Source organism: Polypterus senegalus, chromosome 4 (assembly GCF_016835505.1).
Source record: "Polypterus senegalus isolate Bchr_013 chromosome 4, ASM1683550v1, whole genome shotgun sequence".
Classification (NCBI taxonomy): Eukaryota; Metazoa; Chordata; class Cladistia; order Polypteriformes; family Polypteridae; genus Polypterus; species Polypterus senegalus.
In genome coordinates this window covers 246,803,146-246,816,853 of record NC_053157.1, presented here as the reverse complement: position 1 = coordinate 246,816,853, position 13,708 = coordinate 246,803,146, and the positions used below count along the sequence as shown (strand labels likewise).

Below are 13,708 nucleotides of genomic sequence, written 5' to 3'. Positions count from 1 at the left end.
ACGTTAGGGACTTTCAAAACTCGACTTGATGTTTTTTTGGAGGAAATAAGTGGATAGGACTGGCGAGCTTTGTTGGGCTGAATGGCCTGTTCTCGTCTAGATTGTTCAAATGTTCAAATGTTCATTGTACAGCGAGGGAAACATGTTTCCTTACTGTGCACATGACAATAAACTTTGAACTTGAACTTGAACGTAATCCAGGAGACTGAGGGGGGGCATCATGATGAGCCTTTTCAATAGTCGATAAGGCTGAATGGTGATAAAGACCATGGAGATATGCAAGAACATGATTGTGACTGTGGTGCTGGCTTTGTCCAAGTGAGAGTAGGACTGTGGAGCAGATAGACGACAACATCTTCCACAATGATATGTGTCTAATTGGCACACTGCAGACCATCCAGATGTGCTGAAACGAGAGGACATAGCTATTTTAGGACCAGCCTCTCAAAGGTCTTCATGATGTGTGAAGTAAGACCAACTGGTCTGAAGTCCTCTGGGTCACTGGAATGCTCTATCTTTGGCAATGGGACCACACAGGAAGTTTTCCACAGCTGGGGAACCTTTTGGAAATTCAGGGAAAGGGAGAGAAGGTGTTAAGCACTGCAGAAACGTCTCTCTTATTTGGATCTTGTTATGTAGCGAAATCTTCACAAAGGCTTCTTCTGATCTTGCTGACCTTCACCAAGCATCAGTCCGGTGGTCATTCACCAGTGTGCAGTGTGACGTATTGACATGGTGGTCTCATTAATTGGGAAAATGAAGCACTCACAGGTCTTAGACTAAATATGTACAACCCCAAAATCTGAACAAAAAAGCTGGGAGGGTATGAAAAATGCAAAAAAAAAATGTACAAAATGCAGTTATTCTTAAATGTACTTTGATTTTTATTTCATTTCAAACCCAAGACATTTTATGTTTTCTCTGCGTACTTCATTTCCTTTCTTAATGTTCACCCATTCCTGCATTTCAGGCCTATAACACTTTCCAAACAATTGGGGTCGGTAAAGCATTCACCACTTTGTAAAGTCGCCATTCCTTCTCACGACACGTCAAAGACGTTTTGGCACTGAGGATACCAAGAAATTAAATGTTTCTGGTGCTGTTCTGTCCTATTCTTTCTCCAAACACATCTTAAGGTGTGCCACAATATGGGGTCATTGTTGTCACATTTCTTGTTTCAAAATTCTCCACACATTCTCTACTGGAAACAGGTGAGGACTGCAGGAAGGCCAGTCCAGTAGCCCTGCCCTTTTCTTCAACAGCCATCTTGCTCTAAAATGTCAATGTACTTTTCTACATTAATGCTGCCATCACAGAAGTATAAATGGTCACTGACACAATGCCACACCATGACACGACCTGCTGGCTTTTGGACTTGTTGCTGATAAAAGTCTGGATGGTCCGGAGCACACGGCATTAATTTCTTCCAATAAATATCTGGAGTCCTGATTCATCTGACCATAATACGCACTTCTACTGTGCAATGGTCCATGTCAGATCCCTCCAAGCTCAGAGGAGTCGACGCCACTTCTGGACACAGTGAACATGAGGCTTCTTTATTGTACAATGAAGACCGAAGTGGTATTTGTGGATGAATTCCGTATTGTTGTGCTTGACGAAGGTTTGCCAAAGTAATCCCTCGTCATCTCATGAGGTTCAGTCAGCTACTGATGAGTGACGCTCCTTGATGCAGTGTCTGTGCTCTGAGGGGTCGCAGATCACGGGTGGTCTGACTTTGTGCTTTACACCCTGAAATTCCTCCGATTGCTGAACCATTTAATGATATTACACACCACAGAGGGAGAGATTTCCAAATCCCTTCCACTCTTTCTTTGATAAACTTTGTTTTCAAACATTTTCTCACTCATGTGATGACAAACTGGAGATCCTCTGCCCATCTTTGCTCCTCAGAGACTCAGCCTTTCATGGGTACAAATCACGATTACAATCACCTGTTTGAAATCCCATCATTATTTAATTATTTGACCTCATTACTCGCCCTAATTTGATCCCCACTGCCTTCCTAACTGTTTTTGGAATCTGTTGCAGGCCTGAAATGCAGGAATGGATGTGTAATAACCAATGAAATGAAGTTGAGCAAACAGAACATGAAATATCTTGGCTTCATACTGTCTGCAATGAATTCAAAGTGAAAGTACATCAAAGAATCCCTGCTTTTCTGTTTTTTTTATTTGCCTTTTGCATCCCATCCCATCTTCTTCTCATTCGGGGTTGTAAACAGTTAACGTCAGAAGTTTCCAGACACTTGGGGTGAATTCTTTCAAACTCACTTCACCTCCAAAGATTTTATACAAAAAACTGTACATTTGTCTTCTAGTTTAAGACGTCTACATTGTCCGTGGTGAAAGAAATTTCTTCCAATGATGTTCACAAACCTCAGAGTCTTTCACTTTTTATTAACCGTTTCACAATTCTAGGGGTCACAAGTAGTGGTGGGCTGCTCAATACTGACATATCCTCAATGCTCTTCAACTTCTTGTGGTGTCCATGAGTGTCAAATTCACCATTTAATGTCCATCTTTATCAGTAACTGAACATCTCAGTAGTGTGGGTGAGGTCAGGCTCGAGTGGGCATATGAGGGCACAGCGGACACACAGGGGCACACAGGACACATGACAGAACGCAGACACTCAGATGTGGAATGGAGAGCACTGCTCAGGTCTAAATGATCGATTTCACTACTAGACTTACAAATCAAATTTTCAATCCAATTCAACATCTTATTTGTTACTCACCCCATTGTCTTGAGAACTAAAAAGCATATTCTGACTTTTCCAGCGCTATTAAGAAATGGATCATCAATATGGAGCGTTATATCTTCAGATCAGACAACACAGGAGATGTGACCAGAGGTGGTGACAAGTCAGAAGGTCACAGATGAGCATATTTGACAAATGTCAGTCATCCTTACTGTTTATTCACCAAACACCATTGGGAGTTTATTATACAAAATGTAAACAGTTATGAGGTTTGTATTTTGTAAATACATAACGATTATTAAAAAGATTATTTCAAATAAATGTTCTTTTCCCATAGAGAATCTTCCATAACCTAACAAAGCTGCACTCTCCTTAAAGCTAATGACAATATTAAGAAATCTGCACTAAATATCCATTTGATCAAACCCAAATCTTTCATCCCCCTCAGCCTTGGCATTCATTTAATACTGAGAGTGGCCACTAGAGGGGGCAGTTTGGCTACAGAAGAGTCAGCTCACCTGTCAGCTCTGAAGGTCATGTGACTGTGTGATCGTGTCTCCCTTATTTTTCTCTTAATTCGTTTAAATCTTAATTAGTTTTAGATATAATATTTAAAGTTCTTTATTTCAGGTGTTTTATTCTTCTGTTTTTTCTTTATTCTTATTTCTTTTACACTGCACTGTATTCTTTTCTCCCCCCTTCACTGCTGACCTTTCCCATGTGTGTAATATGGCGGGTGTCCACTAGAGGGCCCCACTGCACTTCCATCCCACCCCTCAGTCCTCCTGTTAAAGTCTCCATTCGTCTGACTCTCTGATTGTTTCTCATTCTCTCCTTTCATGTTTCACTGCTCAGGATTTCACTGAATGCTTTCTGCTTTTATCTTTTAGATTTCCTTTTTGTATAAATTGCTGTGTAATATTTAGAGTGGCCACAAGAGGCAGTAGTTTGGCGACTGACCAATCAGTGACCCCTTCTATCCATTCCTTGTCTTTCTTATCCGCTTTTCAGTTTGTGGACAAGGTGGGCCAACCCTAGACGGGGTGCCAGTCCACTGCAAAGCCACACATGTGCACCCATTTCAAGTGTGTGCCAACTGACCAAGAATTCATTTTGTGAAGATGTTGGAGCTTTCAGGGTACCAAGAGTGACAAATCTGGGAACAAGGAGGGGGTGCAGTTTAAAGTTTAATGTGACATCAACTAAAACACCAAACTCTGTCAGTATGGCCGACATCTGACTGACCGCTGAGTCCTCATCTTCAGACATTCACACTGAAGGACCCTTTAAGTGACCAATGGAGTGTCACCTAATGTGTGGTGAGTGGACAACACTCCAGTCCTATCTGTCACTCTCTGCTCCTACATATAGTCACTATTCAAGAGCTCTCCATACTGAGTCTGTATAGCGCCTTTCAGTTGTGCTGATCCAGAAGGACCACATGGATGTCCTACTTAACAGGTGACATTCAGTGATGCTTGGGGGCCTCAGTAAGTATTGGCGTGTCAGCCTGAAGGACATGTGGCTGTGAATCAACAGAGACCCCTGCTGGTCAGACTGGTATTTGTAGCTCTGAGGTGTCATCCGCCCCTCATTATGACACACACACCTGATTGACTACTCAAACCCAATAATAATGGAGGCCCTGACAGCCACACTCGCCCCTCATTCTCATCCACAAATTCAATCACAGAGGTGTTTCCCCCCCAAACCCACCCACCCTGTAAAATTAATTTCAACCCAAACTATAAACACAAAGAGGACCTGCGCTTCTGGGGACATCAAGTGACCGGTGGAGGGTACTGGTCAGTGATCACATGGTGTCAGATGGCTGATTTTTACACTGCAGTCAGGATCAAGCCAAAACCCTGGATAGAGGGGCTCAGTGAAGGAGGTGTTGAACCTGTGCAGGAGGGTCATTGTGTGTGAGACGCTATAAAATGACAGAGAGCCAGCAGACCAGTCTAGATACACACCTATTCTGGGGCTATAGGGGGCGCTGATTTCAGTCTCCTTGTTATTGTGCCACACAGAGTACTGGGAATGAGAACTCAACAAACTCCAGGACTTGTTGTTGTTTCCAAGGCTGCACTCCCTGCCCCTTCCTTTCCTGCTCAGTCCTTTATATGCGACTCCAATCATCATGAGGTCTCCACTGCACTCCACCTCCCAGTAACAGCGAGTCCCAGTCAGACCCTCTCTGCATAGAACTTGAGACCAGCAGTCAAATCTGTCAGGATGATCAGGATATTTGGCTTTTGTCCCCTTATGTGTCACCTTTTTGTTCCCTTCAGACAGATGAAGGTCTCTGTGTGCCGTGTTGATGTCCAGTGTGAGGGGACAGAAGTCTGAAAGGAGAGAAAAGAAAACGAGTGAGGAAATCTGGGAGTGTGTAATGGGACTGGGGGTGGAGCACAACACAGACATTTAACAAGAACCAATCAGGAGCTGCGCTGATGAGACACTAATAGTAAAGAGCTCATCTGATTGGACAGAATCTCTGGAGATTTAAAATAAAATTCTAGAATCATTATAAATCTGAATCCCTTTTATTCTCCAGTACTTCATGTGCAGGACTCTGACTTGGTAGATTTGGAGCTCCTTATAACGGAACATAACATCACAGACAAATAACAGAAAGAGCTGAAGTTAAAAAGACAAACTTCACACCAAGTTGTAGAATAATCCAATTATAAAGGAGATGTGCCGATAGTGATGTGCCAGTGAGAGAGTGAGTGTAGTGTGTATTCCTGTGTCACACACACATGTCCTCACACTGTACACACACACACACCTTCACACAGTCTCTGACAGAACACATGAACACACACAGAAGACGGCTAAGTCACTGCTGGGAGAGGCTGTCGCTCTGGCTAAGAAACTCTGGAGGTGTCTGTTAGTTTGAGTTTGAATTGACTGAAGCGTTTGGGAGTTTGTGTGAAGAAGTGATGAGCTGCTGAGATGAGTCTGTGGTGGTCCTTATGACACGGTTAGTGACACGAGATGTCTACAGGTCTGCACAGATGAAGAGCACAGCAGACCTCACCACACGCTGTCATTTATTTATGGAGTGTGACGTTGGTGAGCCAAACCAGACACCAATGGAGAATGTGATTACACGTTCAATTACGGCTTTGTGAAACTAAACGAGGATTGGCTGTGAAATATTTAATTTCTTTATCTGACTTAAGAAGTCCAATCACCGCTGTGCCTTCTTAGTGATGTGGTGGTGTTCATGTCCCAGCTGAGAGTGTTTGTGATTGTTGTGCTCAGAACTTTGAAGGAGTCCACTATATTGACTACTGAATCATTCATTTCTAGTGTTAGAGGTTGTGACTGCTGTTTGTGAAAGTCAATGGCCATTTCCACTGTCTCAGGGGTCTTGAGCAGCAGGGTGTTGAAGCTCACCAAGACACAAGACAAAACCCCTCTTTTCTAGAAGGTGTTTCATTGCCGTTAGTAATTAGACCAATAATGGTGGTGTCATCAGTTAACTTAATGAATTAACTGAAGGATCAGTGGACCTGCAGTCATTGCGGTACAAGGAGTAAAGTAAGGGGGCCACCCACAGCCTCGAGGGGCACCTGTAGTGATACAGAGACAGTCTGAGAGGTGGAAGTCCACACAAACATACTAATGTAGCAGCAGACTCCAGCGCCTTTGACTTGTTGGGATGATCAGCATCTCTAACTGCTCTGTAAAGCAGAAACCCCAGCAGTTCTAATGTGGAGTCAGGAACTGATGCAGTAAGCCAGGTGTCCACACAGCAATACGCTGACCAGAGAGAATAATCCTTACTGGGGCCGAGAAGAAGATGAAGTTCATCTGTTTTGGGCCTCAGTGGTCTGACGTTGATAAAACTAGTAAGGGAAGGGGCACTCGACAAACGCGTCTCCTGAGCCCCACCAGAGACCCTGAGCATGTCCTCCTTCTCCTCTTCAGGTGGGAGTTACCTGGCTGGGAGTCCGAGTCTGCAGTCAGAGGTTCATAAGTGCTAAATCCGTATGAATGTGTCCGTAATCAATATACAGGAGCTGATCTCATGTGTATGTAATCCTCATATTGTTACAAAAGGCAAAGTTAACAGAGAAAAACAACACATCAGCAGCGAGCAAACAACTGTGGCTGCCCTGATCAGCGCCATTGTTATGAGAAAAAGGTCACCGTCGAGGTCAGAGTTCAAATGGACTGTCCACACAGACCACTGGCTTTATTAAATGACACTTTTATTGTCACAGTCCACCCCTTTAATTTTAAATCAGTCCACTGTCACACAAACTAACGTTTGAAAGGTCATGGCTAAACAAATATGTAAAATAAAAAATAAAAATAAAATAACAACTGAGTGAGAATGAAATGTTTGTAATGAATTGTCATAAACTTGTGACTGACAGCTCGATGATTTACAGGCCAGCAAACAAGACGGCCATTGAGTGCTGAGAGATGCAAAGTTCATGAAGGAAATCATCACGGAGTGAGCTGAAATTACTCAAAACAATTCATTCAGTAGAAATTAACTTTAAAATCTAAAGATGCAGGTTCAAAATAATAAGAAATGTGAATAAGAAGAACTAAACTGTGAAAACCCGATTCAGGACAGCATGATGGCCGAGGGGTTGGAGCTGCGGCCTCACAGATTGAGCTTCACAACTTTGAATTTGGCGCCCAGTGGTTGTCTTTGTCAGGTCAGCGTGTTCTCCTCGTGTCACTCCTGGTTTTCTTCACATAATCCACAGACGTGCATGTTGGGTGAATTGGCGTTTCTGAATTGGCCTTGTGTGGTTGTGATCACCTGACTTAACACAACGCAGTCTGAACTGGATTGAGAATGTTGTGTTAAAAATCACTTCAATGCAAACCCACCACGGCCATGATGGTCTGCTGAACTGAATGAATCCTATTGATATCATTATATGTCACATTTGTCTCTCTACTGTTTGTGTCACCGACATGCCCCAAGTATTTTTTGTCCTTTTCAATTTTTAAACAAGAATCCTAATTTTCTGTCAAATAAGTGTAAACTGACCACAGTAATTGTCATCCGCCATTCTTTATTCCACAATGCAGACTCTTTGTTTTTAATTTCAGACGTACATAATAAAATAAATGACAATGGCGTGAACACAATTATTGGGACCCTCACCTAATATTCTCTAACCGACTGTTTTCAGGTGAGACCTGCCATCAAGCACTTCGTTCAGCTCTGGATGAGATTTCTACTCCTCTCACTACCCACTCTACCCACTCTTTTTGAGCTTTGATGGACTTCTTCTCCCAACTGTAACTTCTAGCTCTTCCCATGGATGTTGACTTGGATTCAGTTGAGGACGCATAGTGGACCACTTCAGAACATTCCAAAGTGATTTCCACCATATTTGGCTGGTCTTATTTGTCTGTTCTGGAGGATCCATGATCCGCACTTCAGACAGAGGTTTGTGGCGTTTACTCCAGAATGTCTTGATGATCTTCTCATTTTATTGTGCCCTGCACAGATTTAGCACAGCACCCCCTAACATTAATGTGCCTCCTCCACGTTTTGTGTTTTTTCTTTGAACACTCGTTTTGTTTTCTGTGGACACAGAGCTGCTGTGACTTACTGTAAAGCTTTTGTTTAGTTACTGAGGCCACAGGAACATGAAGCTCTTTGGAGATGGCCTTGTATTCTTTACCTTGACCATGCTTGGCTGTGACCTTCTTCCTTTCCTCCTCTTCACTTCTCCATGTCCAGTGTGATGCACACAATGACTCATCAAAGCTTTGTGAGGGCTGAGTGACTGAAGACCCCCGTGTTTCTCATAGTGGACTGATTCTTATTTAATGATGTATTTTAACATCAAATGGCTTCCACAAAATTTTCCATGCCATCTTGTTTTGGTTTAATTCCTACAATGTTTTAAGTCGTGAGTAAATCACAAAGTTTCTGCTCTATGGAGAAAAGAATGGCAGATGCCAGGTACTTTTATCAGCTTTAACTTATTTCACATAAGTTTGTGATTCCTATGAACTACACCATCAAATCAGGAATAAATATAATAATGTCAGTATCGTGATATACTAGAAATAATTCTAAGGGGATTTTAGAAATTCCATTCATTTTCAAACTTATGACAAACAACAGACAGTATTTTGGACATGTCTGTAACTTTTCTCAAGGCCACTGTCATCATTATGTAACCTTCAGAACCAGTTGCTAAGGCACACAAGTTTGTTCATATTTTCAGACTCCAGAGTAGATCTCCTTTTGTGCACAATATCAAAAAGAAAAAAAAAGGCAGCTGCCCAATGCAGCATTGAACATGAGCATCAAAGACTGATTTTGAAATGAAATAACAAACCACCTGAGTCACAACATCCTAATACTATTATCAGGTTGTAATCAAATAGTTTTGCTAGATTGTATTTAATAGTTTGTTTCTATTTTATGAAATAAATAACATTACTTAGCACAGCATTTATTTCCTTCCCTGATTATTTGTCGTGTTTATTTTGAATACTTACAGTTGCAGGAGCTCTAGAATGAACGTCTAGTAAAAGAAGGCTCTTTGTTATCGAGACAACTGTAGTTACATTATAGCTTTAGGCGCCACAGTGTTCTCAGCCTTTTTAATGAATGGTTTGCAGAAGTTATCACTTACATAAAATAAACATAAAAGGTGTAATTCAAATTCAGGAAATAAAAATCTCAGGATCTGATCTCACAGAGCTGCCCTTTCTGTGCTCTTAGTTAGCTTAATAACATGACACTTTATCATCACTTCAATAATTACATAAACAACAACACAACAATCCATAAGCAGATGTCTGGAAGCTCATAACTGACCTGCACAGTTCCAGTAGTTTCTCCAGCCAGGTTAGTTTATTGAACTCTGCAGATGTTAACATGGCCAGCTCTTCATTGCTGTGTGTGTATACTACTTTGATTTTACACAGAGAGATGTCTGAAAAGTTACTTTGAAAACTAAAGTTTCTGCCAAAAAGAATGTCTGTTCTATTATAACATTAATGACTTAATCTCCCATGAATTGAGAAGTGCAATGCTCCTGATGGTGATATGTATGGGATAAAACATTTGTATATAGCATATAACGTAAAGTTCAGTTCAGGACATTGCAGCAGACTGCATGAGATGAGATGAGAGCAGGAGAGCAGATCAGTGCAGTTCAGATGATAAAGGGGTGACCAGAAAAGGAACAAGAAAAAGTAAATTCTGGAATCTCGACATAACTTTGTTTTATATTAACAGATCAAGGCTTTTAAATTAAGCTCAAGTGTTAACACATTAATGCTGACATTCCTATTTAAGATGGAATTTTATAATGTTAAATTCTTAAACACTAATTACAAATGTAATGCAGTTAAAATAAAACAACAAAACATGTGGATCAAGTCTGCACACAGAGCCCACCGGTGTGTTGATGATGCAGTGACTCGGAGTCTGAGTTTTATTTACCAACACCTTGATCAGCAGGGCAGATGAGAGGGTCTCAATTGTGGACTTGACCTCTGCTTTAGACACCAACATCTCAGAGCTCCATGATAAGAAACTGACCAAGTTCAGCCTGCCCAGTCCAATCCACCATTGGATCTCAGACTTTCTTTCAGGTAGTAAACAGTGTCGGTGCAGTTGGGCGCACACATGTCTGAACTATTAACCCTCATCACCTCACTTTCTGTTTTCCTCTCCTGTGTTGTCAGTTGGCCACAGCTCAGCAGTTCTGTTCATGGACAGACATTGTTAGGTTCCATTTATGTTCATCAGTGCAGAACTGCTTTAGCTTACAGATTTGTTTAAATACACAGTATCGTGATATGTAAACATTATATAGTTTATAATTTTAAAGTCTGTTAATATGTTTAACCTGTGAACTTGTTATGTGCACTCAGTGGAGTGTTGAGGTGGTCCTGAAGTGGTCAGGGTTCTAATGCACTCCTCTCATTTGCTAAACTTTATGACTAAAATATATGAAGAAATACTCTCACTGTGTGAAACTCTCTTTAATCTCAGTAGGTGTAATGAGTCTGAGTATACGACACCACACTTATAAAACACAAGAGCCTGTGGAAGCATGGCATAAAATGGATTAATGTGAACTTCTAATGAGGAGCCCATCTGACAGAATGTAAAGGACAGAGAAGATAGCAGAAGCTCATTCAGATTTCATGATATCACAACGCACTGAAGTTGATCCCAATTCAGTTTAATTTATGTCTTCACTGCTTTCAAGTTCACACTTTACTTGTACACCGAGCAGGCCCTGCCAGTTTAACACAACTTTCTGTTCCTTATTTTATTTTGGTCATTATGCAGAGCAAATGAAAAGAATCACAATGTGAATTAAAGAAGTAGCTTTTAAGGGAGTAAACAGAAGAAGCATCTCTCTCTTGCCTAGCCAGAGTCCGGGTTTGAATCCGATTGAAAATTTGTAGTGTGATCTCAAAATTGCAGTTCACAAATGAAAGTCTTCAAACATTGCCCTGTTGGAGCAGTTCTGCAAGGAAGAATGGGAAAAAATGGCCTCCATCCAGATGTGCTAAGTGATTGCAAGCAGTTGTTGCCGTAAAGAGTGCTGCTACCAAGTATTGACTGTGTGTCATGTGAAGGAGTCAATTACTTTTTAACAGCATTTTGAAGAACATGACTGTCAATTTGCATTTGTTTAGTTCGCCAAACTCTAAATGTTTCAAAATACTTACACAGAGAAATAAACGTTCACTGCGATACTCTGCATTTGTGATTTTTATAGGTTGTAATGATGTAAGATGGAAATAAGGAGGGGGTCGTACTTTTTTAGCCACTGTAAATGAATATACCATCTGACATCTTGCATCTGTGCCAGGACATAATGCCACCCAGTGTCCACCAGAGGGAAGCAACATCCAAGGAACAGAAGACACAAGAAACACAAAGAAAGAGGAATGCAAGGGCTAGCATGTCTGGCGCACAGAGGTTCATAAATCTACAACATGATCAAAACAGACAGACGTACCACTGTACCATTAACACTGTTTAAAAAAACTGGTGTTTCACTGTGCTAATAATAAATCAAATATTTAAATTAAGCATTCAAGAACTCTTTAATATGAGAGTGTGATATCACTCAGCTAGTCACTTAATAGACATTAGAAAAAATTGTAAACAGTAAAGGCTTAGAGATAAATGTAAAAAGAGCAGGCCTTCTTCAGGCATCCCAGTGTCCCTGTGATTGTCACTCTGGTCCTCCTAATGGACGTAAACAAAACATGAAGAGTCACAGTACCTGATGGAGTCCATATTGGGATGTCCCACTGGCTGATCTTCTCCAGACTCTTTTTCAGACATGACAGCTCCTTTAGCAGGTCCATTGAAGACAATTCAGCTCTGACAATGAAGCTGAGCGAGTCTCCAATAGCAGGAAGGACACAGCGAGATGGGAAAGTCTGCATAAGGAGAGAAGAGGGAACAAGGAGAAATAAAAAATAACATTAATAAGAAGGAACTCCTCTGAACTAAACATCAGTGTGGTGTACATTCATCTTGGGTTTAGATAGAGAGATTATTTGGCCAAAATGTTCCATTCTAGTTTTACGAAGAAAACTAGAGGTGTGGGAATTCTCATACATAGAACTGTACCATTTGTAGCATCAGATGTAGTATTGGATCCTGAAGGGAGATATGTAATGGTCATGGGAGACTTATCTAACTGTAAAATGATTTTGATAAATGTTTATGCACCTAATGTTGATGATAAGGAATTTATACAAAATTTATTTGCATCCATTCCCAATCTGAACACTCATAAAGTTATAATGGCTGGGGACTTTAATTGTGTTTTAAATCCACTTTTAGATAGGACTTCCTCCACAGGGGGAGCAGTATCTAACACCGCAAAGATAATTACAAAGTTTATAACTGATCACAACTTATCAGACCCCTGGAGGTTTTTAAACCCAAATTCAAGAACATATTCTTTCTACTCACCAGTACATCATTGCTACTCAAGGATTAATTACTTTATAGACAATATCTTCTTGCCTAAGATTAAATCTTGTAAATACGATGCTATTGTTATTTCGGACCATGCACCTATGATCTTGGAGCTGAAATTACTAAGCCCCATACACTCACCCCGCAGATGGCGCCTCAACCGCTTCTATTAGCTGACGAGAATTGTACTGAATTTATATCCAAACAAATCAAATTCTTTCTAGAGACAAATACATCCCCCGAGATCTCTGCAGGAATACTCTGGGAAACTCTTAAGGCCTTCTTAAGAGGACAGATTATCTCATATCTTTCCCACAGAAATAAATCCGAAGCCAAGAAAGTAGCAGAGATAAAAAGCGAAATTACTAAAATAGATGAAGAACATGCCAGACTACCAAGCGAGACTCTACATAGAGGAGGCAGGCTCTACATTCAGAATTAAACCTCTTGACAACTAAAGAAACTGAACAACTAATTTACAAATCCAGACATCATTATTATGAACATGGAGAGAAAGCTAATAAGCTTTTAGCTCAACAAATTCACAAGCAAGAAGTACGCAACGCAATCTCGTAATTACTAACACTAATGGAGATAAAATCATCGAACACAAAAATATAATGCACACTTTCAGAGACTACTATAAATCCCTATATACTACTGAGTTTAAAGAAGACAATATACAATCTAATGCATTTCTGGATACATTACAGATACCACAAATAGACGCTTTAGTGTGGAGGAACTTGATAAACCTCTGCATTATCAGAATTACTAGATGCTATAAAGTCACTCCAAGGTGGAAAAGCAGCAGGCCCTGATGGCTACCCTGCAGAGTTTTACAAGAAATTCTCCGCTCAGCTAGCTCCCCTCCTATTAGCAACATTTACAGAAGCCAGAGATAACCAATCTCTTCCACAAACCTTTCGCCAAGCACTAATCACTGTCTTTCCAAAACAAAATAAGGACTTATTACAATGTGCATCATACAGACCAATTTCACTTCTGAATAACGACGTTAAA

The 13,708-nt window shown here is 40.8% G+C and overlaps 1 protein-coding gene across 1 annotated transcript in view; it reads right to left on the bottom strand.

Moving 5' to 3' along the window:
• Window positions 1-4,481: 4,481 nt before the first annotated feature.
• The window catches only part of LOC120528398 (tripartite motif-containing protein 16-like), a 41,049-nt gene continuing 31,822 nt past the window's right edge, over window positions 4,482-13,708 (bottom strand). The window contains exons 4-5 of the mRNA XM_039752554.1: window positions 11,979-12,138; window positions 4,482-5,069 (exon numbers count right to left, since the gene is read on the bottom strand). Coding sequence (XP_039608488.1) covers window positions 4,528-5,069; window positions 11,979-12,138 — 702 coding nt within the window. The 3' untranslated portion in view covers window positions 4,482-4,527. The remainder of the gene's footprint in view (window positions 5,070-11,978; window positions 12,139-13,708) is intronic.